Below are 19840 nucleotides of genomic sequence, written 5' to 3'. Positions count from 1 at the left end.
CTCCACATTAGGTGTGTATTATGATTTTAGAGTTCAACTTTTTTCACCATCTAAAACGAGATATGGACAGATTTCTCTCCATTAGGAATTATATTCTGTATCATTATCTTTGCCTCTCATCCCGCCCAAATCCTCTATCCACCTCACCCAGCGTGTTTGTCTCTCATTCACGTCCTTACAAGAACAAATTCATAAAATTACAGAGATAAAAGTCGAAATAAAAGACGAGAACAAAGATCGTCTCTTCTCTCGATCTCATCTAGAACGGAACAAAACAAAAGAAGAAGTGGGTAAAAGTTTATGGACCAGAAAGGATGAATCAAAACAAAAGGGCATGAAGCACATGGTTACAATGAAATGAAACATAAATAATATTATAAGTTATTCCTAGGAAAATGAAATAATGAGTGGACTTGAATATACCACAAAATATGAAAATATATTAATGTATTAGTCCTCGATATGTTTATACACCACTAAATAGTTACTGCAACTCGATAAAATAGGTTAATTGTCTGTATCAATAAAAAATAAGTCATTTATTTAGTGGTTGAGTTCAGAATCGGTTCATTCAAGGGTGAACTCGACCAACCTGATCAACTCAATCCAAATTGTGATACTAAATATTTCTGATCAACTCAATCCAAATCGTGATACTAAATATTTACTCCAAGAAGATAGGGTTACAATTTAATCGTGGTTGGTCGATTGCAATGTTCGTCATGTGGGTCCCCCCTTCTTGTCCAACCAACCATCCAACCTAAGATAAGTGGCAGAGAGAGCAGCAAAAACAGAGCAAAAAACAGAGATAAAAATCCAATCTCCATTTCAATGAAACCCCACCTCCTTAAATATGTATTTATACACTCTCACCCACTGACACTACATCTTCAAGAACACAGCCTCCTAATTGCTCGCCGGAAAACATGGCCGCCTCTAATCCCTCCACCGTCCACCCCATCTGGTACCAGTTCCTTCTCGGTCGGTGGTTCTCCGTCTTCGCTTCAATTCTCATCATGTCCGTCTCCGGCGCAACTTACATGTTCGGCCTCTACTCCTCCGATATCAAATCCTCCTTAGGCTACGACCAAACCACCCTTAATTTGCTTAGCTTCTTCAAGGATTTAGGCGGCAACGTCGGCGTTATCGGCGGTCTAATCAACGAGGTCGCGCCGCCTTGGGTCGTTCTCCTGATCGGCGCCGTCATGAATCTCTTCGGCTATACCATGATTTGGATGGCTGTAACTAGCCGGATCCCAAAGCCCCAAATCTGGCATATGTGTCTCTACATTTGTATCGGAGCTAATTCTCAGACGTTCGCTAACACAGGGGCTCTCGTTACTAGCGTCAAAAACTTCCCGGAAAGTCGCGGCAGCGTTTTGGGCCTTTTGAAGGGCTTCGTCGGGTTGAGCGGCGCCATTTTGACCCAGCTTTACCATGCCTTTTATGGCAACAATTCCAAATCTCTCATCCTTTTAATCGCTTGGCTTCCGGCCGCCGTCTCTGTTACTTTCCTCCGTTTCGTTCGACTCATTAAGGATCTCCGGCAGCCGAATGAGCTCAGAGTCTTCTTCCATATCCTTTATATTTCTCTTGGCCTTGCTGGGTCGTTAATGGTTTTGATTATTCTGCAAAATCGCCTGAAATTTCATCAAATGGAATACGCCGGAAGTGCCATTGTTGTCATTGCTCTGCTTTTACTTCCTCTGGCCATCGTTTACAGAGAGGAATTGAGTGTTTGGAAGACTAAAATCGAAAGCCCACTTTCACAATTAGAGCTAGCATCTCAACAACAACCGCCACCACTGACCTCGGCGGCGCCACCGGCACCGCCGAGTCCTCCGTCGGGTTCCTGCTTTGAAAACACATTCAAACCGCCAAACAGAGGAGAGGACTACACAATTCCGCAAGCTGTTGTCAGCATCGATATGATAATTCTCTTCATCGCCACCATCTGCGGCGTCGGTGGAACATTGACGGCGATCGACAATTTGGGTCAAATCGGAGAGTCTTTGAGATACCCATCTCAGAGCACCACCACATTCATCTCTCTCGTCAGCATATGGAATTACCTCGGCCGTGTAGTCGCCGGATTCTTGTCGGAATTTCTCTGGAAAAAATACAAAGTCCCACGTCCCTTAATTTTCTTCGTGACAATGATTCTATCCTGCGTCGGTCATCTTCTAATCGCATTCGGAGTTCCAAATTCGCTCTATTTTTCTTCAATTATCATCGGATTCTGCTTCGGCGCACAGTGGCCGTTGATTTTCGCAATCATATCGGAAATTTTCGGGCTGAAATACTACGCAACTCTGTACAACTTGGGGGGAGTGGCGAGCCCGATTGGAGCGTATATACTGAACGTGAGAGTGGCCGGACATTTGTACGACAGAGAGGCAACGCGGCAGATGGAGGCGGCGGGGCGGCGGCGAAATATTGGGGAGGATTTGAATTGCTTGGGAGTGGAATGTTACAGAAAGGCGTTTCTTATAATCACGGCGGCTACTGTTTTAGGGGCGTTTGTTTCGTTGATCTTGGTGGTTCGGACATGGAAGTTTTATAAGGGCGATATTTACCGGAAGTTCAGGGAGGAAGCAGGTGAGGAGGTGGAGGTGCAAATGGCGGCTCCGACGAACAGTGCGGTGGCGAAGAGTCAAACTGCTTAGGGACTTTTATCCACACTATGTATCATTGTTTAAAGCTTACAAGTTAGTATAGAAAATCTTACTGGTGGTATCAATTTTCATCTTAAAAAGGGTATTTTAGTCATTTAAATCAAATAGGTGAGTAGTATAAGGGTATTGTAGTCACTTAAACCAAATAGGTGAGTAATGTAAGGGTATTTTAGTCATTTAAACCGAACAGGTGAGTAGTGTAAGAGTATTTTAGTCATTTATACCGAACAGGTGAGTAATATAAGGGTATTTTAGTCATTTAAACCAAACATGTAAGTAGTGTAAGGGTATTTTAGTCATTTAAACCAAACAGGTGAGTAGTGTAAGGATATTTTAGTCATTTAAACCAAACAGATGAGTAATGTAAGGGTATTTTAGTCATTTAAACCAAACAGGTAAGTAGTGAAAGGGTATTTTAGTCATTTTATTTTGAAAATTGGAAGATTCCAATTCAAACCCTTAAAAAATACTTTTTTTTCTCCCTCTAAATTTGGTTTTAAAAAAATTAAATTATATCTTTAAATTCTTTCGTCTCATTTTAAGAATCATACGATAAAAACAACACGGGATTGAGACATAAAACACTCGAGAACCTTGGTTACCATGATTAAAATCGAAACACGAGAAAAGTAAACGAAACTCTTTTAATTCTCTTATATTTTTCGGGTTAATGTGGTAAAATCCAAAAACAATTTAGGTGGGAAGTCAAATTTATGGATATGGTTGGTTGAAAATAACAAGACATCATTTCAATTATGAACATTACAAATGGACACATTGCGATGATTTAGATAACTTTTTGGACATTTTTTGTGCAATAGAATGGAAAAAAAAAAACATTAGGGAACAGAAAAAATGTTGCTTTGGACTTAAACTTCTCTTCACCACAAGAAAAGGACCCGTTAATCAAGTAGCGCCAATAATGGAGGACGTGAAGCACGAGAACCCTCTTCATTGATCGATACTTGGTTAATAATTAAAGAGTCACGAGACTTTGATTCATTTGGTAGATATATGTATTAGATTATTCATGCATCATGCATTAAGGATGTTCTAAAAAGCCAGTACAAGGACCATATGTGTACATGGGTGGCCTGTTTCCAAAGACCACCGACAATAAAATTGAAGTCTCCTTCATAGGATGATCTGAATCACTTATTTCAACGAACTTGGTGGCTAATTATTTAAGCACATAACGTGTAATTACTACAAAATCATTTTCATCACTATAACTATATCATCATCAGATGGGTCCGGTTATAGTTTTCAATCATGCTTTATCATACATCATAATCATACAAACTACCGAGTTTGTAAGTGCATGCATCCAAAAATTTTAAAATACCTAATGTAACCTTAGAGATTGAATTAAGACAAGAAAAAGTGACGTGTGACTAAATCAAAATTTGTGAACTAGTTCAACTGAATTGCTGGAGGTCATGCCCAAACATGAACCACTTGTCTCACACGAATTTGTTCGTCCCTTTGGAAAACTAGCAAATCTCAAAAGAACTCGAATTCCCACTTGGTGTTATGTTGTAGCAAATCTCGACTGCGCTCTTTTTAGTAGTGATGCGAGAGGGTCTGATCGAAGAAGGTGACGTTTTTACGATTTGAAGAATATGAAACTCAATTTAGAATGTGCATTGAAACCTGCAGAGGATGCAAGAAACGGTTGGAGCCATTAGGTAGAATACGAGTTTCAAACCTTTATCCAAATCGTGTACCGTTAATTTCCAGTTCTAGAATCAGTTCAAGACAAGTAGGTAATGATTCATGTCGTAAAAAATATAAGAGAATGTCAGAGTCATCCCATATTACATTATTATTGCTGACATGGCATTTAAAAATAAATAAAAAAGAAGAAAAAGCTGAAAACAAAATGGGCTATTTGCAAATTGCCCCTTTATTTTCCTGGTATTTAATTTTCATCCGCCTAGGGGTTTGGTGATGAATTTTGGCGGCGACCTTTGCATCTATGGATATACCTATCCATCACATGGGGGGTTTAAGGTTCACAAACGCGCCTGATACTTTCTAATAATCCCTTGCCTTCCTCTTCGTCTTCTCTGCACTCCATCCATTTCTTCTCGATTATCCGCGTCTTTTTTCTTTCACCCATCTCAGCCCTATCCAGATTTTTGAGTTCTAGAAGAATCCCATCAGCTCCGGCGAGGAAATCATGTCTAAGAAAGGGGCCGCCGGTAGAACACCGGTTTTAAAGGACGCCCCATGGAGGGCTGCTGGCAAACCCACTCCCAAAATCCACCATGCTCCTGTTCTCCGCATTGCCCAATCCCCCTTTTCCAATTACGCTATCTCTGTAATGAAGGCGAGCTCTCTCATTATCTTTGTTCTTCTGTTGTTTTTTTTTTCCCTCTCTTTCTGGGTTTTGTTTGATTCTTTTGTTGGTTTTGGGGGAAATCTTTCTCTGTTTTTGCAGCATCCTGATCCGATTGGAAGTGGGTTGGCTATGGATGCTATCTTAGAATCGGCTGGGCCGGATTGTATTGTGCCTGGACAGACTGCACCTGTCAAATTACTTGGTCTCAAGGTATCTTTTGTTAATTATAACCCTTGTTTAATTTGTTTGGATTACTAGGAGTTTGATTTCTAGAGGATTTCTTGGTTTTTCTTACTCGAATTTTGTGTTTGAATTTGACTGAATTGATCATGTTAACTACTCTAGTGGCAACCTGATGGTGTCTATGACTTTTGAGGCTATTGAAACGCCTTTTCTTTTAGCTGTTTGGAAGAACTACCAATTAAGTGTTTCTTCCCGAAATGTTTTTCGGTGGTTTTGAAATTTAGAAAAGCTTTTTTGATGTGTAACGAAATGAAGAAAAAAAATTATTCTTAACACACTCAGAATCTTCTATCCTGATACAACAAGTTATCCTGTGCTAAGCATGTTATATCAGAATCTTAGCAGTGACTATTACCTGTCTTTTCTCTGTCACATGATCATGGCTTCATTATTTACCAGATTTAACATTATAGCCAAGCTGAGTTTTGTTAATGGTTGGTTAGTGTTCGAATGTTAGAAGGTGGGAGGAGATGGAGGGGTTGAGAAGGCCATGTTTTGTAGTGTGGTGGAATAAGCATTGTTATGAATACGATGCTTCGTTTTCTCAGTGAAAATGTAAACGACAAGTCTGAGTCGAGAAAACTCCGAAGAATCTCAGTTATTGATTGGTAATCCCTAGCTTTCCTTGAGATGAGAGAGATGGAGAATATAATAGACCTCACGTACTCCACGTTTACAATAGTGTAACAGTCTAAGTCCACCGCTAGTAGATATTGTCTTTTTTAGCCCATTATGTATTGTTGTTAGCTTCATGGTTTTTAAAATGTATATGCTAGGGAGAGGTTTCCACCCTTATAAGGAATGTTTTGTTCTCCTCTCCGACCGTTGTGGGATCTCACAATCCATCCCGTTGGGGGTCCAGCGTCCTCACTGGCACACCGCTCGGTGACCGTCTCTAATACCATTTGTAATAGCCTTGTTCGCTTTGGTCCATTACGTATCGCCATTAACCTCACGGTTTTTAAAACGTGTTTGCTCGGGAGAAGTTTCCACACCCTCATAAGGAATGCTTCGTTCTCCACTCCAACCGATGTGAGATCTCACAAATAGGTTTAAGAACAGTACAGGGTAGCAGTGTCAAGGGATGGGTAGTTGTTGTAGTTGAGGAGTTTCTACAGTGTAATCTTGTAACGACCCAGATCCACCGCTAGCAGATATTGTCCTCTTTGGGCTTTCCCTTTCGGGCTTCCCCTCAAGGCTTTAAAACGCGTCTGCTAGGGGAAGGTTTCCACACCCTTATAAATGGTGGTTTGTTCTCCTCCCCAACCAATGTGGGACATCACAATCCACCCCCCTTCGGGGCCCAGCGTCCTCGCTGGCACTCTTTTCTTCCTCCAATCAATGTGGAACCGCCCCCAAATCCACCCCCCTTTGGGGCCCAGCGTCCTTACTGGCACACCGCCTCGTGTCTACCCCCCTTCGGGGAACAGCGAGAAGGCTGGCACATCGTCCGATGTCTGGCTCTGATACCATTTGTAACGACCCAGATCCACCGCTAGCAGATATTGTCCTCTTTGGGCTTTCCCTTTCGGGCTTCCCCTCAAGGCTTTAAAACGCGTCTGCTAGGGGAAGGTTTCCACACCCTTATAAATGGTGGTTTGTTCTCCTCCCCAACCAATGTGGGACATCACAAATCTCTAATTAGTAGTAACTTTAATTATAGGGTGGATTCCATTAGCATTGCCTTTATCACTGCTAAACTAAATCGTGACTTTGAGTTTATAAGAACTGCTTTTGCTGTGTATTTTGGTCTTATTATGCCACATGTGGACAGGTATGGCCCATTGATGTCGATCTTAAGTTTCTCGAGCCCGTCGGTAGAGAGCTTAAATTACTTGGAAAGGTAAATTCACATAACTCTGCATATCTGTGTTTCATAAAGGTTCTTGGAAGTATAAGATTGATTTTACTTTCGAAAAACATTATCGTCACTGGCCCGAACATGGAGCTGGCCTTGGGTAGGCAAAACCTCCTCAAGAATTAGTGATACCATAAGAGTGAGTCATGACCAATATGTAACGGTCTAAGCCCACCGCTAGCAGATATTGTCTTCTTTGGGCTTTCTCTCTCGGGCTTCTCTTCAAAGTTTTTAAAACACGTCTGCTAGAGAGAGGTTTCCACACTCTTAAAAAGAATGTTTTGTTCCCCTCTCCAACCGATGTGGGTTCTCACAATTCACCCCCCTTCAGGACCTAGCGTCCTCGTTGGCACTTGCTCTCTTCTCCATCTGGGACTCCCCCATCCACCCCCTTCGGTAGGATTGTGAGATCGCACATTGGTTAGGGAGGAGAACGAAGCATTCTTTTTAAGGGTGTGGAACATCTCCCTATCAGACGCGTTTTAAAAACTTTGAGGGGAAGTCAGACAGGGAAAATCCAAAGCGGACAATATTTGCTAGCGGTGGGTTTGGGCTGTTATACAATACCAAAGGAAGATTTTGTAGCCTTGAGGTCTCTCTTCTATACGCAAAACATATTCTTGGAGCGTAAAAATATGAAGGCAAATCGGAAGATTTTGTAGCCTCGAGACGTTAAGGAACCAGACCTGCATTTTTGTGCTCATTGTTCTTCATATATTCTGATATTTGGTTATAATCAGTCATTCCTCTGTTCTTTTTCTTTCAGTTTATGGATGATGCGGTGAACCTGATGAACAAGTCATTTATAGATCGGTAGGGGTAGCAGTTGTAATGTAATGGATAAAGAGTTGCATGAAGCTGCTGCAATTTGAGCTAGCTCCGTGAGTGGCTACTTATCCAACTCAACTGCCTCCAAATAATCTCCTTCCCCATCTTTCTGAATTCTCTCATGTAAAAACAGCCTCTGCCCTACATAAACCGTTTTGTTACTCTCCTTTCTGAAACACAGAGCCAAACCATGTTGATGATAAAGGGATAATTGCAAATAAGTTTGTAGTTGACGATCATCGATCTTCAAACTTGTAGCATAGTTTCTATACTTACCCTAATAGCATTAACTAGAGTTCCGTCTTAGAAAAATCATCGTCATAGTGCTTCATGATATTTGAGACATGCATATCATCTTAATATGGAACAACGTCATGTAAGATTATCTCATCATCATATATCTTACATCGTTGTATTATCATACATCATCATATAACGTCATTTTGTCGTCATACATAAGATAATTCTTCCAATTGAGCCGATAGTAAGATTGTTAGATTTGGTTTCGTTCCATCTTTCAATATTCATCACCTGCTTACTTAATACATCAATATCTGAATTGTGGATATTCTAAACAATCTCAAGATAATGCAGAAAGTGATGATGAAACTTTGTTCTTATTTGAATGCCCAAATTTGGTATGGTATCAGAACAGGTTCATATGATCCAAATGGTGAATGGTGGGGTAGGTCTTGGAATTGGAGTCTATCTATTGATCCACCTTGGATTTTCTGGTCACCTTCCCTTTTCATTCCAAAACAAATGTTCTTCACTGCACTTTTTCCACTACTTTTCCTCTATAAATTCAACTTAAGAGCTTTGAGTCAGGATCAGAAATGGCTACTCATTCAGCCCTTCAAACTGAGATACAGCGTAGAGGACCTTGGCTCCAAGAGGAAGACAGACGGCTCACCATGTTTGTAACTCACATGGGAGAGAGAAAGTGGGACTCGATCGCCAAAGCTTCAGGTATGACTATTAACTTTCTTCTATCATAATAGTATATGATATTGTCGACTTTGTAAAGTTTCATGTCAAGACTTGTTTATATGTTCGTATCCGAACATTGCAGGGCTTGAGAGAAGTGGGAAGAGCTGCAGATTTAGATGGCTTAACTATCTCCGCCCCAGTCTTAAACGTGATCGCATAAACAGTGAGGAAGAAGAAATCATTCTGAAACTTCATAAGAAATGGGGTAACAAGTATGAACTAAAATAACATCTGGGTGCTGGAAATTTTGCAACTTTATTGCTCTATCATCATTATTCAAATACATCTTGTTCTAGATGGTCGAGAATCGCACGATGGCTTCCAGGAAGAACTGATAACGAGATCAAGAACTACTGGAGAAGCCACCTGAGAAAAAAGTTCCCCATTCAACTAGAAGAAGGTTCATGGAAAAATCTGTGTTGGTTCTTGATATCTATATCAACCACATTCACTTGCTTTAACTAGTTTCTTTTACAGACCCCAAAGCAAAACATGGGAAACAAGACAAGCTCTCATTGAGGCATGACCAAAATGAAAGGGACGTTCCCTTATACAATCATTTTGAGTTGTCGAACCTCGAGATCACAAATTCGCCATACGAAATTCGATTATCAAACTGGATATCAAATCAATTAATGAACGAGAAGCAGGAAGTGAATCATCATGAAGAGTGCAACAACTTAGAATTCTGTTTCTACTATCCAAATATGAACTATGCACACAGAGATGATCAAACAGACCATTTCTGGGACTCATTCACTCTTTGGGATATCGAGTAGCAAATCAAATGTCGTCTCCTCCTAATATAATCAACCAGTAAATATTTAAAGTGCCACTGAAAATAAAATATTCCAAGTTGAAAACTTCAACAATCGACCAACTGTAGAACGTAATCATAAAATAAATAAATATATATATTGGTCTTAGGCGTAGCTAGGCACACATGATAATGCAATGGAAAGCAATATGTCACGATGATCTTAAGTTCTTAACGTACTAATTAGGGCATAGGAATTTTTAAGCTAGCATTATGAAACTGTGTCGTTTTCACAATTTTAATTAATTAATTAATGGATTAAGATAATATTAGAGTTTCAGCCAGGTTGGATTAATATTAGACTAATCAAACCAACAATAATACATCATTTACATATTTTAATTCATGACCTACTCACAAATCACACCTACTTAGTGCTAGACTTTGCTTGTATTTTTTTTTCCTTAAAAACCATATTTTAACACAAATTAATTCAATATATAATATAAAAAAAAATGATTATCTGATTGGTTACGAACCCATTTAGGATACGGAAGCAATTTCTAAAATAGTTATTTTTAAAATACGGAAGGACTAAATTAAAATATTACGAAGGTATAGGGGTCAAAATGAAATAAAACTTAGAGTTTTAGGTCGGTGATTTTATTTATTCCGTTGGATAAAGGGAACAACAACTGGAATTTTGACCCTTATCATGGTCGTGTTAAACGTTTTTACGTATAAAAAGTCAATAATTATGAAAAAGGGTAATAGAAAGTAGAAACAAAGTTATGAAAAGCCCAAAAAAGATCTTGAAATTTGAGAATAATTGTTTAATTTAAAAAAAAAAAAATAATGAAGAAGGAGAGGTAATCCACAACTGAGCAATCAATACACAAATCATTATCAAATTGATACTCCAAGATATGGACAGTCCCAAATGAAAATGAAATTCATAGCTTTGAATTTTAATAATGCAATATTTTGTCCAAATTCACACCTCCCCTAAACCCAATATTATATCATTTCTTCAATGCACAATTTTGCTTTTGGATGTATTTGTAGTGAACACAAACAATAAGGTGGTGGACAAGTAGTACTACACACCAAAGTCGTTAAAAAATAAATGAGGTTCGAAATCGGTTAGAGAGAAAAACGAAATCTTATTTGTAAAGGTAGAAGGCTGATGACAATACGTAACGGGTAAAAGCGGACAATATCTACTAGTAATGGGTTTAGACTGTCATTTTCATATACGACAAGTTATGGAATAGAATTTGTTCGATTTTGAAAGTTTAGAGGGAAGAAGATGTTAATGAAGGGTTGGAAATTGAATGGGATGACACCCTTACGTGCCATGGGCAGCAGGCCACCGCGAGGCCCTCACGCCAAGTATAATCCTCTTATTTCTCTCTACTCTTTCCCTTTCTCTCAGTTTTGTTCTAAAAAAAGATTGAAACTTTGGCATCTTTTTTAAAAAATAACTACAACCCATTTCTTAAAGTAGTGTATAATTGGTGAATTTAGTGTCTTTTTAAAGAATTATGATCTGGAGTTGACGCAAAAAAAGGAGAGAAAAATTAAATTAAAAATCACCCAACCCACGTTGCTCTACATTAGAATTGTCCAATCATTGGGTGGACCATGTAAACATGCGGTGGTGTCATATGCAATACTTAATAGCTCCCCGTTCAATTAGAAACTACAGTTCTACTAGATATTGTCACTGTAATTCGATTCCATACCCATATAAAGAAATGGCAATATCGGTTACTAGTGGGCTTAGGGTGAAGTAGGTGGAGTCATTTGGATTGATTTCGATTTTTATAAACTAAGTTTAGTTGATATGATTAAGAGCTATAGGTTGGATTGAGAAAGGGTTAAAGAACGTGTTTGATTAGCTAAATTCTATAGTTAGAATGGGTTGGTTAGAAAGAGAAGAAGGAAGGGTTAAAAAAGAGTTACTCGATATTAATGAGGGATTAAGGGAATAGCGCAAATTCTGTGGTTCCAGGCTTGCAAACTAATCCTACAGAAAGGAGTCGTGGGGCAAAAGTAATGGGCGGAGGGGTTTGCTTCAAAGCCAACCGAATCTCACTCCTTTCCTAGCCTCCTCTCACTTACATTGCATCTTCTTCTTCTTCTTCTTCTTCTTCTTCTTCTTCTTCTTCTTCTTCTTCTTCTTCGCCTCCTCTGTTCTATATATATAACTTCCTGTCTCATCCTTTTCCATATCAGACCTCTTTCTTTGCATCAATGGCGGAAACCCCAGATGAAAATCAAGCCCAATTCATCAAGGGAAAGCGAACCAAACGCACCAGGCCTCCCTCTGTTGCTTCATCTTCCAGCGCTGATTGTTCCAGTTCGTCGGCGGGGCTTACAGAGCAAGAAGAAGAAGATCAAGATTTGGCCAATTGTTTGATTCTTTTGGCGCAGGGGAGAACAGGGGATTGCGCCTCTGTTTTGGTTCAACACAATCAATCTCTGTTTGCTTATCAGTGCAAGACTTGCGATCGTTGTTTTCCTTCTTTTCAAGCCTTGGGTGGACATAGAGCTAGCCATAAGAAACCCAAAATCTCTAATTCTCTTCAAACCCACGACCCTCAATTTCACCTCTCCTTGCAGTTATCCACCGGCCGACCACCGGCGAGTTTCGCCGCCGGTGACGTTGTTAAATCTAAGGTTCATGAGTGTTCCATTTGTGGAGCGGAGTTTTCTTCTGGGCAGGCACTTGGTGGTCATATGAGACGACATAGAGCGTTGACCTCTACGGCGTCGGTGGCGAGTAGAGGTGCTGCTGCTACGCCGCAGTTGCAGGAGTTAATGATTAAGAAAGAGAGGAATGTGTTGGAGTTGGATCTTAACCTTCCAGCGCCTGAGGATGACCGGCACCGGACGGCGGTGGCTGTGTTCTCCGCCGCATCGTCGCTGGTGGATTGTCATTACTAATTGTTTTTTTTTTTTTTTTTTTTTTTTTGGTATTGTTGCAAAGGTCGCATCATATGCACCAAATTAAACTCCCCCATCAATTGGGATTTAATTAATTCCCCTTTGGATTGTCTTATTCATTCACTAGTACTCAAATTGACACTATATAAAAATAACCCGAACATGTTCAGTGCTCTAATGGTTGGAGTGCATCAAATCTCTCGTGATCAGTCAAAGGTGAGTTCGTGCGTTGGACCGTTTTTGTTAGCTATCGTGTATAAAAAACGTGTGAGAGATCAAATTAGAAGTAAAAACTAGTTGGTAATAGATGATTAATAAGTGAAGAGAGAGGGTGGATTGATTATTAAAAGGTAGGAAGGAAAAGGGGGTGGCAAAGGTAGTGGGAGTGGACTATCTGCCCTTTTTTATGGATCTAACTTTAATACCCAACACACAACAAATCCAATGCCCATCAATTTTTAACATTCTTTTTCGTACCAAAATGTCAAACAACAAAACAAAACTTATTACTTGAAAAAATGCATGCGTTCGAAAGCGAGCCTGTCTGTGATTTGTATGCACGGACTTCAGCGTCCGGTGAACTAGGAGGACAATTTTGTGACCTTTCACACCGTTCCCAAATAATTCTTTTCGGGATTTGTTCTTTATTATAATATTTATTTAGATGTTCACTCTTACGAAGGATTATTAAGAATAATAGTTTCAAATTATTTAATTAAGAAAAAAATCATGAATGAATTTATAAGCAAAGAATTCGTACATTTAGGATAGGCCCAATATGGAGCAGGGCCCAATGAGGCCCAACTTTGAAGTCAAAGGTTCGGAGCTGGCCTGCTGGGCCGGTCGACTTTTACGGCGGAAGAAGAAACTATAAATGGCGGTTCCCGGCTTGGATGACGATGGCGGTTACGAGGACGATAATGCTCTCTTTGAAGAGGACGATAATGCTCTCTTTGAAGAGGACGGTGTCATCGAGTTCGATTTCGTTACTCCCACTCACCTCCGCGACCTTGCTAATGCCGTCCAGCTCGGCGAATTTAATGGCCTACGCTCCTCTCTAGGTTTAACTTCTTCTTTTCCACTTCCTAGAGTTTTCTGTTGAGCTTTCTGGATTGTTCACTATCTTGATTAGGTCGAAATGATCTTTTTCAGTAAATTTGATGCGTCCTCGTCGTGAAAGGAAATGTTTCTATTCAATTTGTAGTGTGCTTCTCGTTATATGTATTTTCGTCATTCTAATACGCAAAGTTGGTTGTCTTGAGGAATGCATGTTGAGCGTGATGAAATAGAGTTGGCTACCCCTGTGCAAACTTTACCATATTTTATATTGAATTTTGTATGATTTGTGGCTTATTTTGAAGTAAATTAATCATATTATAGTTACTGCTGGAAAGAGGGGCAAATTTGGAGGTTCAAGATGAAGATGGTGCCATTCCTTTGCATGATGCTTGTGCAGGGAGTGAGTAGACTGTTATAAATAATTTGCTCGTTTCAATTCAGCAATAAGTATTTGAAAATTTATCTGTTGGAAATGTTGTCAAGTCATTTTCTCTTCTCCACTGACTCTAGGTTTTGTAGAGATTGTTCAACTCCTTCTAAACAGTGCTAATGACAGAGAATGCGTGAAGAGGATGCTAGAATCAGTTGATTCTGGAGGTGACACTGTAAGTAGCTGGTTATCTTCGATGTCTAAGTTTTATCTTTTTGGATAAGAAATCGAAGTGTCGTCAAATGCTTGTTAATAGATTGTGGGAAGCCAATCAACCAAATACTTGCAAGTTGCAACAACTTGGTTATTATTCCTCCTTGTTGATGCCCAGAGAGTCATTGTTCTTGAAAATGTACATTGGCTTCTTCAACAGTAGGAATAATTGACTTAAAAAGTGTACGAAATCCTTTTACACATCACACATGGTAGTGAACAGATTTGATGGAAAAAAAAAAACCAAGTACCAATATTGTTTTAGCATTGTATCTTTAATTCAATGAGGTTGCTATACGTGTACCCGTTTGTTTTACGGTCACGATGCAGGAGTAGCAATCAATTCCTATGATGTAACAGCCTAAGCCCACCGCTAGCAAATATTGTCTGCTTTGGCCCGTTACGTATTGTCGTCAACCTCACGGTTTTAAAATGTATCTACTAGAGAGAGGGTTCCACACTCTTATAAGGAATGTTGCGTTCCTCTCTCCAACCGATGTGAGATCTCACAATTCACCCTTCTTGGGGGCACAACGTCTCGCTGACACACCGCATTTTAAGAACCTTGAGGGGAAATTCGAAAGGGAAAGTCCAAAGAGGACAATATCGGCTAGTGGTGGGCTTGGATTGTTAATATCTGCTAGTGGTGGGCCTGGACTGTTATAAATGGTATCAGAGCCAGACACTGGGCGGTGTGCCAACACCGTGTTTTAAAAACCTTGAGGGGGATCCCAAAAGGGAAAATCCAAAGAACAATATCCCCAAAAGGCTTGGGTTGTTACAAATAGTATTAGAGCCAGACACCGGACGGTGTGCCAGCGAGGACCCTAGGCTTCCAAGGGGGTGGATTGTGAGATCTCACATCGGTTGGAGAGGGGAACAAAACATTTCTTATAAGGGTGTGAAAACCTCTCCCTAATAGACGTGTTTTAAAACCGTGAGGCTGACGGCGATACGTAACGGGCCAAAACGGACAATATCTGCTAGTGGTGGATTTGGGCTGTTACATATAATCTCATTCCTCTCGAATTGATCCTTTCAACATTACTTACTTGTACGGCTTCTTCGCCATGCTGCAAGAGGTGAGCATGCCGCAGTTATAAGGTAGCTGCTGGCTTCAGGGGCATCCCCCACCAAGGAAAATACATACGGGAAGGTTTGTATTTTCTGTAGATCAGGGAGATCTGTTTGAAATGAGTTTTCAAATACTTGAAAAAATTGAATTAAGTACTAAAAGAAGTGTTTTTCCAGTCTGAAACTTTATCCTCTGTCTTTGGTATTACTCATTTTCTAAGTTAAGCTTCTGTTTAACAGGCCCCAACTGAACTAGCCGATTCAGGGACGGAGGCCAGAACGAGTTTGGAAGCTGCCTCAGCTCACATGGCGGTGGGGTATTAGTAGGCTCCATCTTACAGGCTGCTTAAAATGACTCGGGAGTGGTACAGTTTTCTTTGACCTGGTCATACATGTTTATTCTACAACAGAGCTGCAAAATATAATTGAAAATTTGAAAAATTGATATTCATTGATTAATGTAGAAGATTAAATTATGTCATTGATTGACTTCAAGTTCAACATTGATTCACTTAATACCCATTGTTGGTTGATTTATGAAGCTTGTTGATCAACCTTTAATTTCTTCGTTCGACCAAAAACATGAAATGATTCTCCTAGAAGAATATAATGTCCTTCCATACTCACCACTAGATAATTGCTGGTTGGTAGTGAAACTGATAAAGAGGACAGTAGATGGCTAACCATCAGGCATCCACTTCTTTATGAAGCAAAATTGTGGTTGGGGGAGGAGTTTCCTGTCATTGCCCTTCCAACAAAAAGGGTCCAAGCACTTGCAGTTTCAATTTGGTGGATTTGTTGCTTGTCTATTTTGGTAATTTCATCCCCATTTGCCTCTTTGTCTTTGTATTTCAATCACTTTCACTAACACTATTTATGCTGGGAACCCATTTGAGCATAATACAAAAAGACAGAAAATCATTGTGAAGGAAGCTCTCTTTCAAAATTATTAAGAACAAAAAACAAAGCCTGAATCAAAGTGGGTTCTTGTTATCTTTTTCACATCTGTAATGAGTTGTTCCAGAACTGCAACTTCCCAGTTCGAAAACCATGAAATTTAAGCAGTTGTTTGAAGAGAGCAGCTGTGAGATATCGTACGAGCAACGTGTTTGATCCATATGATACAAGCCGAGTTTTGTTAGTATAGATAGGTAGAATACAATGCCATAACAATCCAAAAGATAGGAAGAAAAACTGGAAGGAACAAAGGAGGTTACTATATTTGATTTTTTTTTCTTTTTTTCTTGTTTCTTTCAGCTCTTAATTACAGTCATTTAGGCAAACAAACAACTCAATGACAAGGAGGAGCAGTAGGACACATGTACAGGAACTGTCGATAAGGAGAATCATGCTATCGTATCGACGTTTCGTACTGGAGTTTTTAGAGGCAGCAACTTGCAGTTGGTGCAGGCTGTAATTCTTGCTGCTTCAGAATGTTTCTTTTTACAACAGTCGATCCTTCTTCAATCAGACTAGGAGCCTCCATTATCTGCAAGACAAGAGACAACATTTTTAAGAACGAACGAACGAGGCGTTCGGTTTCTGAGGGCTACTACTTGAAATTGGTCTGGTAGAAATATACCTTCAATGCCAACTCTTCAAAGCATTTCTCCACATTCTCTCTGGTTTTAGCACTGCATTCAAGAAAAAAGGATCCAAGCTCCTTCGCTAGAGCAATCCCCTCCTCCCTGCTCACAGCCCTTTCAGATTCCTATGAACACACACATCAAGTTCCATCATAAATCTTAGAAGCTTTCCCTAAATGATCATCGAAGGAGCATTAGCCAACAAATCTTAGGAAAACGATGGTGTAAACACTTAATTTGGGACTGTTTTTTTAGAACACCAGAGGAAGGAAGAAAGAAACTTACTCTGTCAACCTTATTACCAATAAGCATCTTGACACACTCCTTATTTGTTGAGTATAGTTCCACTTCTTTAGCCCATACGTCCGATAAGTTATCGAACGTTTCTCTCCGTGTTACATCGTACACTACAACAAGATCATAAACACAACACTGTAAACCAGACAGATTGATAGAAGAATCAAACAAAATGTTGATGAACAAAACCAATTGTAACTGCTGTTATAGGTTTGTAGCACAATTCTACTTCCAATCAAACTTATTTCCCCCCCACTGATTGTACTCCGTTTCGACTCGAGTTAAGTGAACATTGAACACCGAACACCGAACACCCAGATAAATCTAAGCTCAAAAGATAAAGAGATCAAAGTTTGAAGCATACCAAGAATGATCCCTTGTGCACCTCTATAGTAGGAACTTGTCAATGTTCTGAATCTCTCTTGTCCAGCTGCAAGAAACCAAGGCTTAAACAAGATCAAAAGCAATCCATACAAAGGGAGAAGCAAAGGAATTGATATTAAAAACAGTGAAACTATTGAGATTCCTAGGCTTTGTGCAAGCTTTCTTCTACCCACATCTTTTGAAAAGGGAACAAAACAGAAACAGTTCTTAGTTCATAAAAAGTTCAGATACAAAATGAAGTGAAATCCCTAGAATTTGAACCAAAAAGAACAGATACCAGTGTCCCAGATTGTCAGCTTCAATCTCTTCCCACCCACCTGAAGCAGCTTGATCTTAAAATCCACACCTAAAAACAAACAAACAGTCATTAAAACAAAACAGATCCAAACACAGAAACCAAAAACACAACAAAGAATAAGAACATGAAAAGGGCATCTCCAATTCATCCTTCTTCCTTCAAATTCCCCACACCCAAACAAATTATGAGCAGAGAAGCATTTCCTCAAACAGGTTATGAGCAGAAAGTTCAAGCAAAAGAAAAAGTGGGGTTTAGTTGGTGTGGCAAAACAAAAAACATACCAATAGTAGGGGCAAGATTTTCAGCATTAGTAGAGATAAAGCTGAGAAGAAGACTACTCTTGCCGACACCTGAATCGCCGATCAACAAAACCTTAAAAGACAGATCGTAGTTGCTACTCTGGCCGGAAGAAGATCCCATTTGGATGATCTTCTTCTTCAGGAATGAAACAGAATTCAGAGAGAGTAGAAAAGGAAAAAGAATTGGAATTATGTTTGATTGTTGCAAGAAAAGAGAAGAATAAGTTCCAAGAAAACGGGGAAGTGAGCGAGCGAGCGAGCACCAGCTGAGACAACAACGTATTTGTTCTTTGCCCTTTCCCTTTTTATTTACCTTTCTTAAGATGTTATGTTTTTGGGGAAATCCATGGTTTTGTCCCAACTCCACTGCCTGGAATTGCTGCTCCAGCAAACTAGTTTCTTCCAAACAAAGCTTTTCCTTGGAATAAAGATTAATTATACCTTTTTCTTTTTTTAATATCCGTTAAATTATAAATTTAGTCTCGAGAATAGAATTCGGGTTTGGAAACTGAATTCGTCACCTAATGGCTATGTAACTACCCAGATATTGCCCGTTTTGGCCCGTTACGCATTGTCGTCAGCCTCACAGTTTTAAAACGTGTCTGTTCAGGAGAGGTTTTCACACCTTTAAAGGAATGTTTCGTTCCCGTCTCCAACCGATGTGAGATCTTACAATTCATCCCTCTTGGGGTCCAGCGCCCTCACTGACTCTGATACCATTTATAATAGTCGAAGTCTATCGCTAGCAGATATTGTTTGCTTTGGCCTGTTACGTATCGTCATCAGCCCCATGATTTTAAAATATGTCTATTAGGGAGAGGTTTCCAAACCCTTATAAGAAATGTTTAGTTCTCCTCTCCAACGGACGTAGGATCTCACAATTTACCTATATGATGTGACCACGTTATCTATTTGTCGCTCTTAATCTTAGATATTAAATGAACTAAAATTTATGTAATAAACATGTCACGTCATCATTTAATTTACGTTATGAATGCGATGTTTAGCATGATGGGTGAGTGTGGACCATTTTAGACAGCTAAAAGCAAAGCAAAGCCAACTTTGATCTATTAATTTATTGAGGTGTAGTGGGAATCAGTCATGATTAAGGAAGATCATTATGAATACTCTTACCCCTTTTTTGCATCATCCTTTTAGATAATATAAAGATCTATTGTTACGGTCATGCTTGTTCAAGACGTGTTACTTGTAGCCGCATGTCAACGTCCTAGTCATGCTTTATCCATGACCACCGCATGCCCATTCCACAATCATTTTACTTACTTTCATGTTAGACAGATCTTTACTATTTTTGTCGTGTCAATATGGTATATATGATTGGTCAATAAAATCATGTCTACACGAGTCAAGGCTAAAATGCCCTAAAATATATTACTTGTAGACGTGATTAGTAGTCAATTCTTCATACTCGGGTTATGTGCTATCAAAACCCTTTTTGTTGCTTATTTACTTTTAGCCTATAACATTGTTTTCGTTAAAAAATTATTTTTAACGTATTTTCTCGCTCACGTTTTCTAAAATATTTCTCTCAAACG

The 19840-nt window shown here is 39.5% G+C and overlaps 6 protein-coding genes across 6 annotated transcripts; 5 read left to right on the top strand and 1 right to left on the bottom strand.

Annotated features, from left to right (window-relative positions):
* Positions 1–738: 738 nt before the first annotated feature.
* Positions 739–2944, top strand: LOC111801206 (protein NUCLEAR FUSION DEFECTIVE 4-like). Its single transcript, XM_087125857.1, has one exon. It carries the CDS (start codon positions 927–929, stop codon positions 2664–2666), a length of 1740 nt encoding a protein of 579 aa, XP_086981983.1. The 5' UTR covers positions 739–926; the 3' UTR covers positions 2667–2944.
* A 1649-nt stretch (positions 2945–4593) lies between these two features.
* Positions 4594–8187, top strand: LOC111801211 (uncharacterized). Its single transcript, XM_023685233.2, has 4 exons — positions 4594–5007; positions 5119–5229; positions 7037–7105; positions 7887–8187. The coding sequence occupies exons 1-4, from the start codon at positions 4858–4860 to the stop codon at positions 7935–7937; spliced, it is 381 nt and encodes a 126-aa protein (XP_023541001.2). The 5' UTR covers positions 4594–4857; the 3' UTR covers positions 7938–8187.
* A 138-nt stretch (positions 8188–8325) lies between these two features.
* Positions 8326–9893, top strand: LOC111801209 (transcription factor TT2). The gene is made up of 4 exons (XM_087126458.1): positions 8326–8917; positions 9021–9150; positions 9235–9338; positions 9416–9893. Exons 1-4 carry the CDS (start codon positions 8785–8787, stop codon positions 9715–9717), a joined length of 669 nt encoding a protein of 222 aa, XP_086982584.1. The 5' UTR covers positions 8326–8784; the 3' UTR covers positions 9718–9893.
* A 1810-nt stretch (positions 9894–11703) lies between these two features.
* Positions 11704–12761, top strand: LOC147791549 (zinc finger protein ZAT5-like). Its single transcript, XM_087126457.1, has one exon. It carries the CDS (start codon positions 11952–11954, stop codon positions 12642–12644), a length of 693 nt encoding a protein of 230 aa, XP_086982583.1. The 5' UTR covers positions 11704–11951; the 3' UTR covers positions 12645–12761.
* A 676-nt stretch (positions 12762–13437) lies between these two features.
* Positions 13438–16710, top strand: LOC111801208 (uncharacterized). Its single transcript, XM_087126311.1, is given in 7 exon segments — positions 13438–13734; positions 14025–14103; positions 14214–14309; positions 15408–15502; positions 15661–15785; positions 16072–16234; positions 16678–16710. Coding segments are annotated over 5 exon segments (570 nt in total). The 5' UTR covers positions 13438–13518; the 3' UTR covers positions 15745–15785; positions 16072–16234; positions 16678–16710.
* Positions 16515–18558, bottom strand: LOC111801210 (ras-related protein RABC2a). Its single transcript, XM_023685232.2, has 6 exons — positions 18267–18558; positions 17965–18033; positions 17668–17733; positions 17292–17413; positions 17003–17131; positions 16515–16909 (listed from the first exon to the last, which is right to left on the bottom strand). The coding sequence occupies exons 1-6, from the start codon at positions 18403–18405 to the stop codon at positions 16802–16804; spliced, it is 633 nt and encodes a 210-aa protein (XP_023541000.1). The 5' UTR covers positions 18406–18558; the 3' UTR covers positions 16515–16801.
* Positions 18559–19840: the final 1282 nt, after the last annotated feature.

The sequence above is a fragment of the Cucurbita pepo genome, chromosome 8 (genome assembly GCF_057944985.1).
Source record: "Cucurbita pepo subsp. pepo isolate OVF chromosome 8, ASM5794498v1, whole genome shotgun sequence".
In the NCBI taxonomy this organism is placed as follows: domain Eukaryota; kingdom Viridiplantae; phylum Streptophyta; class Magnoliopsida; order Cucurbitales; family Cucurbitaceae; genus Cucurbita; species Cucurbita pepo.
Note: the sequence above shows the minus strand (reverse complement) of the source record. Positions and strands in the feature narration are given on the sequence as shown.

Bases quoted from the DNA above. Each gene is read 5' to 3' on its own strand.
- LOC147791549 (XM_087126457.1), top strand. From the start codon at position 11,952: ATGGCGGAAACCCCAGATGAAAATCAAGCCCAATTCATCAAGGGAAAG.
- LOC111801209 (XM_087126458.1), top strand. From the start codon at position 8,785: ATGGCTACTCATTCAGCCCTTCAAACTGAGATACAGCGTAGAGGACCT. The intron at 8,918-9,020 runs GTATGACTATTA...CGAACATTGCAG, and splicing joins CTCGATCGCCAAAGCTTCAG to GGCTTGAGAGAAGTGGGAAG. The intron at 9,339-9,415 runs GTTCATGGAAAA...TTTCTTTTACAG, and splicing joins CCCCATTCAACTAGAAGAAG to ACCCCAAAGCAAAACATGGG.
- LOC111801210 (XM_023685232.2), bottom strand. From the start codon at position 18,405: ATGGGATCTTCTTCCGGCCAGAGTAGCAACTACGATCTGTCTTTTAAG. The intron at 18,034-18,266 runs GTATGTTTTTTG...GTTTGTTTTTAG, and splicing joins AAATCTTGCCCCTACTATTG to GTGTGGATTTTAAGATCAAG. The intron at 17,734-17,964 runs GTATCTGTTCTT...GGTTTCTTGCAG, and splicing joins GCTGACAATCTGGGACACTG to CTGGACAAGAGAGATTCAGA.
- LOC111801211 (XM_023685233.2), top strand. From the start codon at position 4,858: ATGTCTAAGAAAGGGGCCGCCGGTAGAACACCGGTTTTAAAGGACGCC. The intron at 5,230-7,036 runs GTATCTTTTGTT...ACATGTGGACAG, and splicing joins TCAAATTACTTGGTCTCAAG to GTATGGCCCATTGATGTCGA. The intron at 7,106-7,886 runs GTAAATTCACAT...TTTTTCTTTCAG, and splicing joins AGCTTAAATTACTTGGAAAG to TTTATGGATGATGCGGTGAA.
- LOC111801206 (XM_087125857.1), top strand. From the start codon at position 927: ATGGCCGCCTCTAATCCCTCCACCGTCCACCCCATCTGGTACCAGTTC.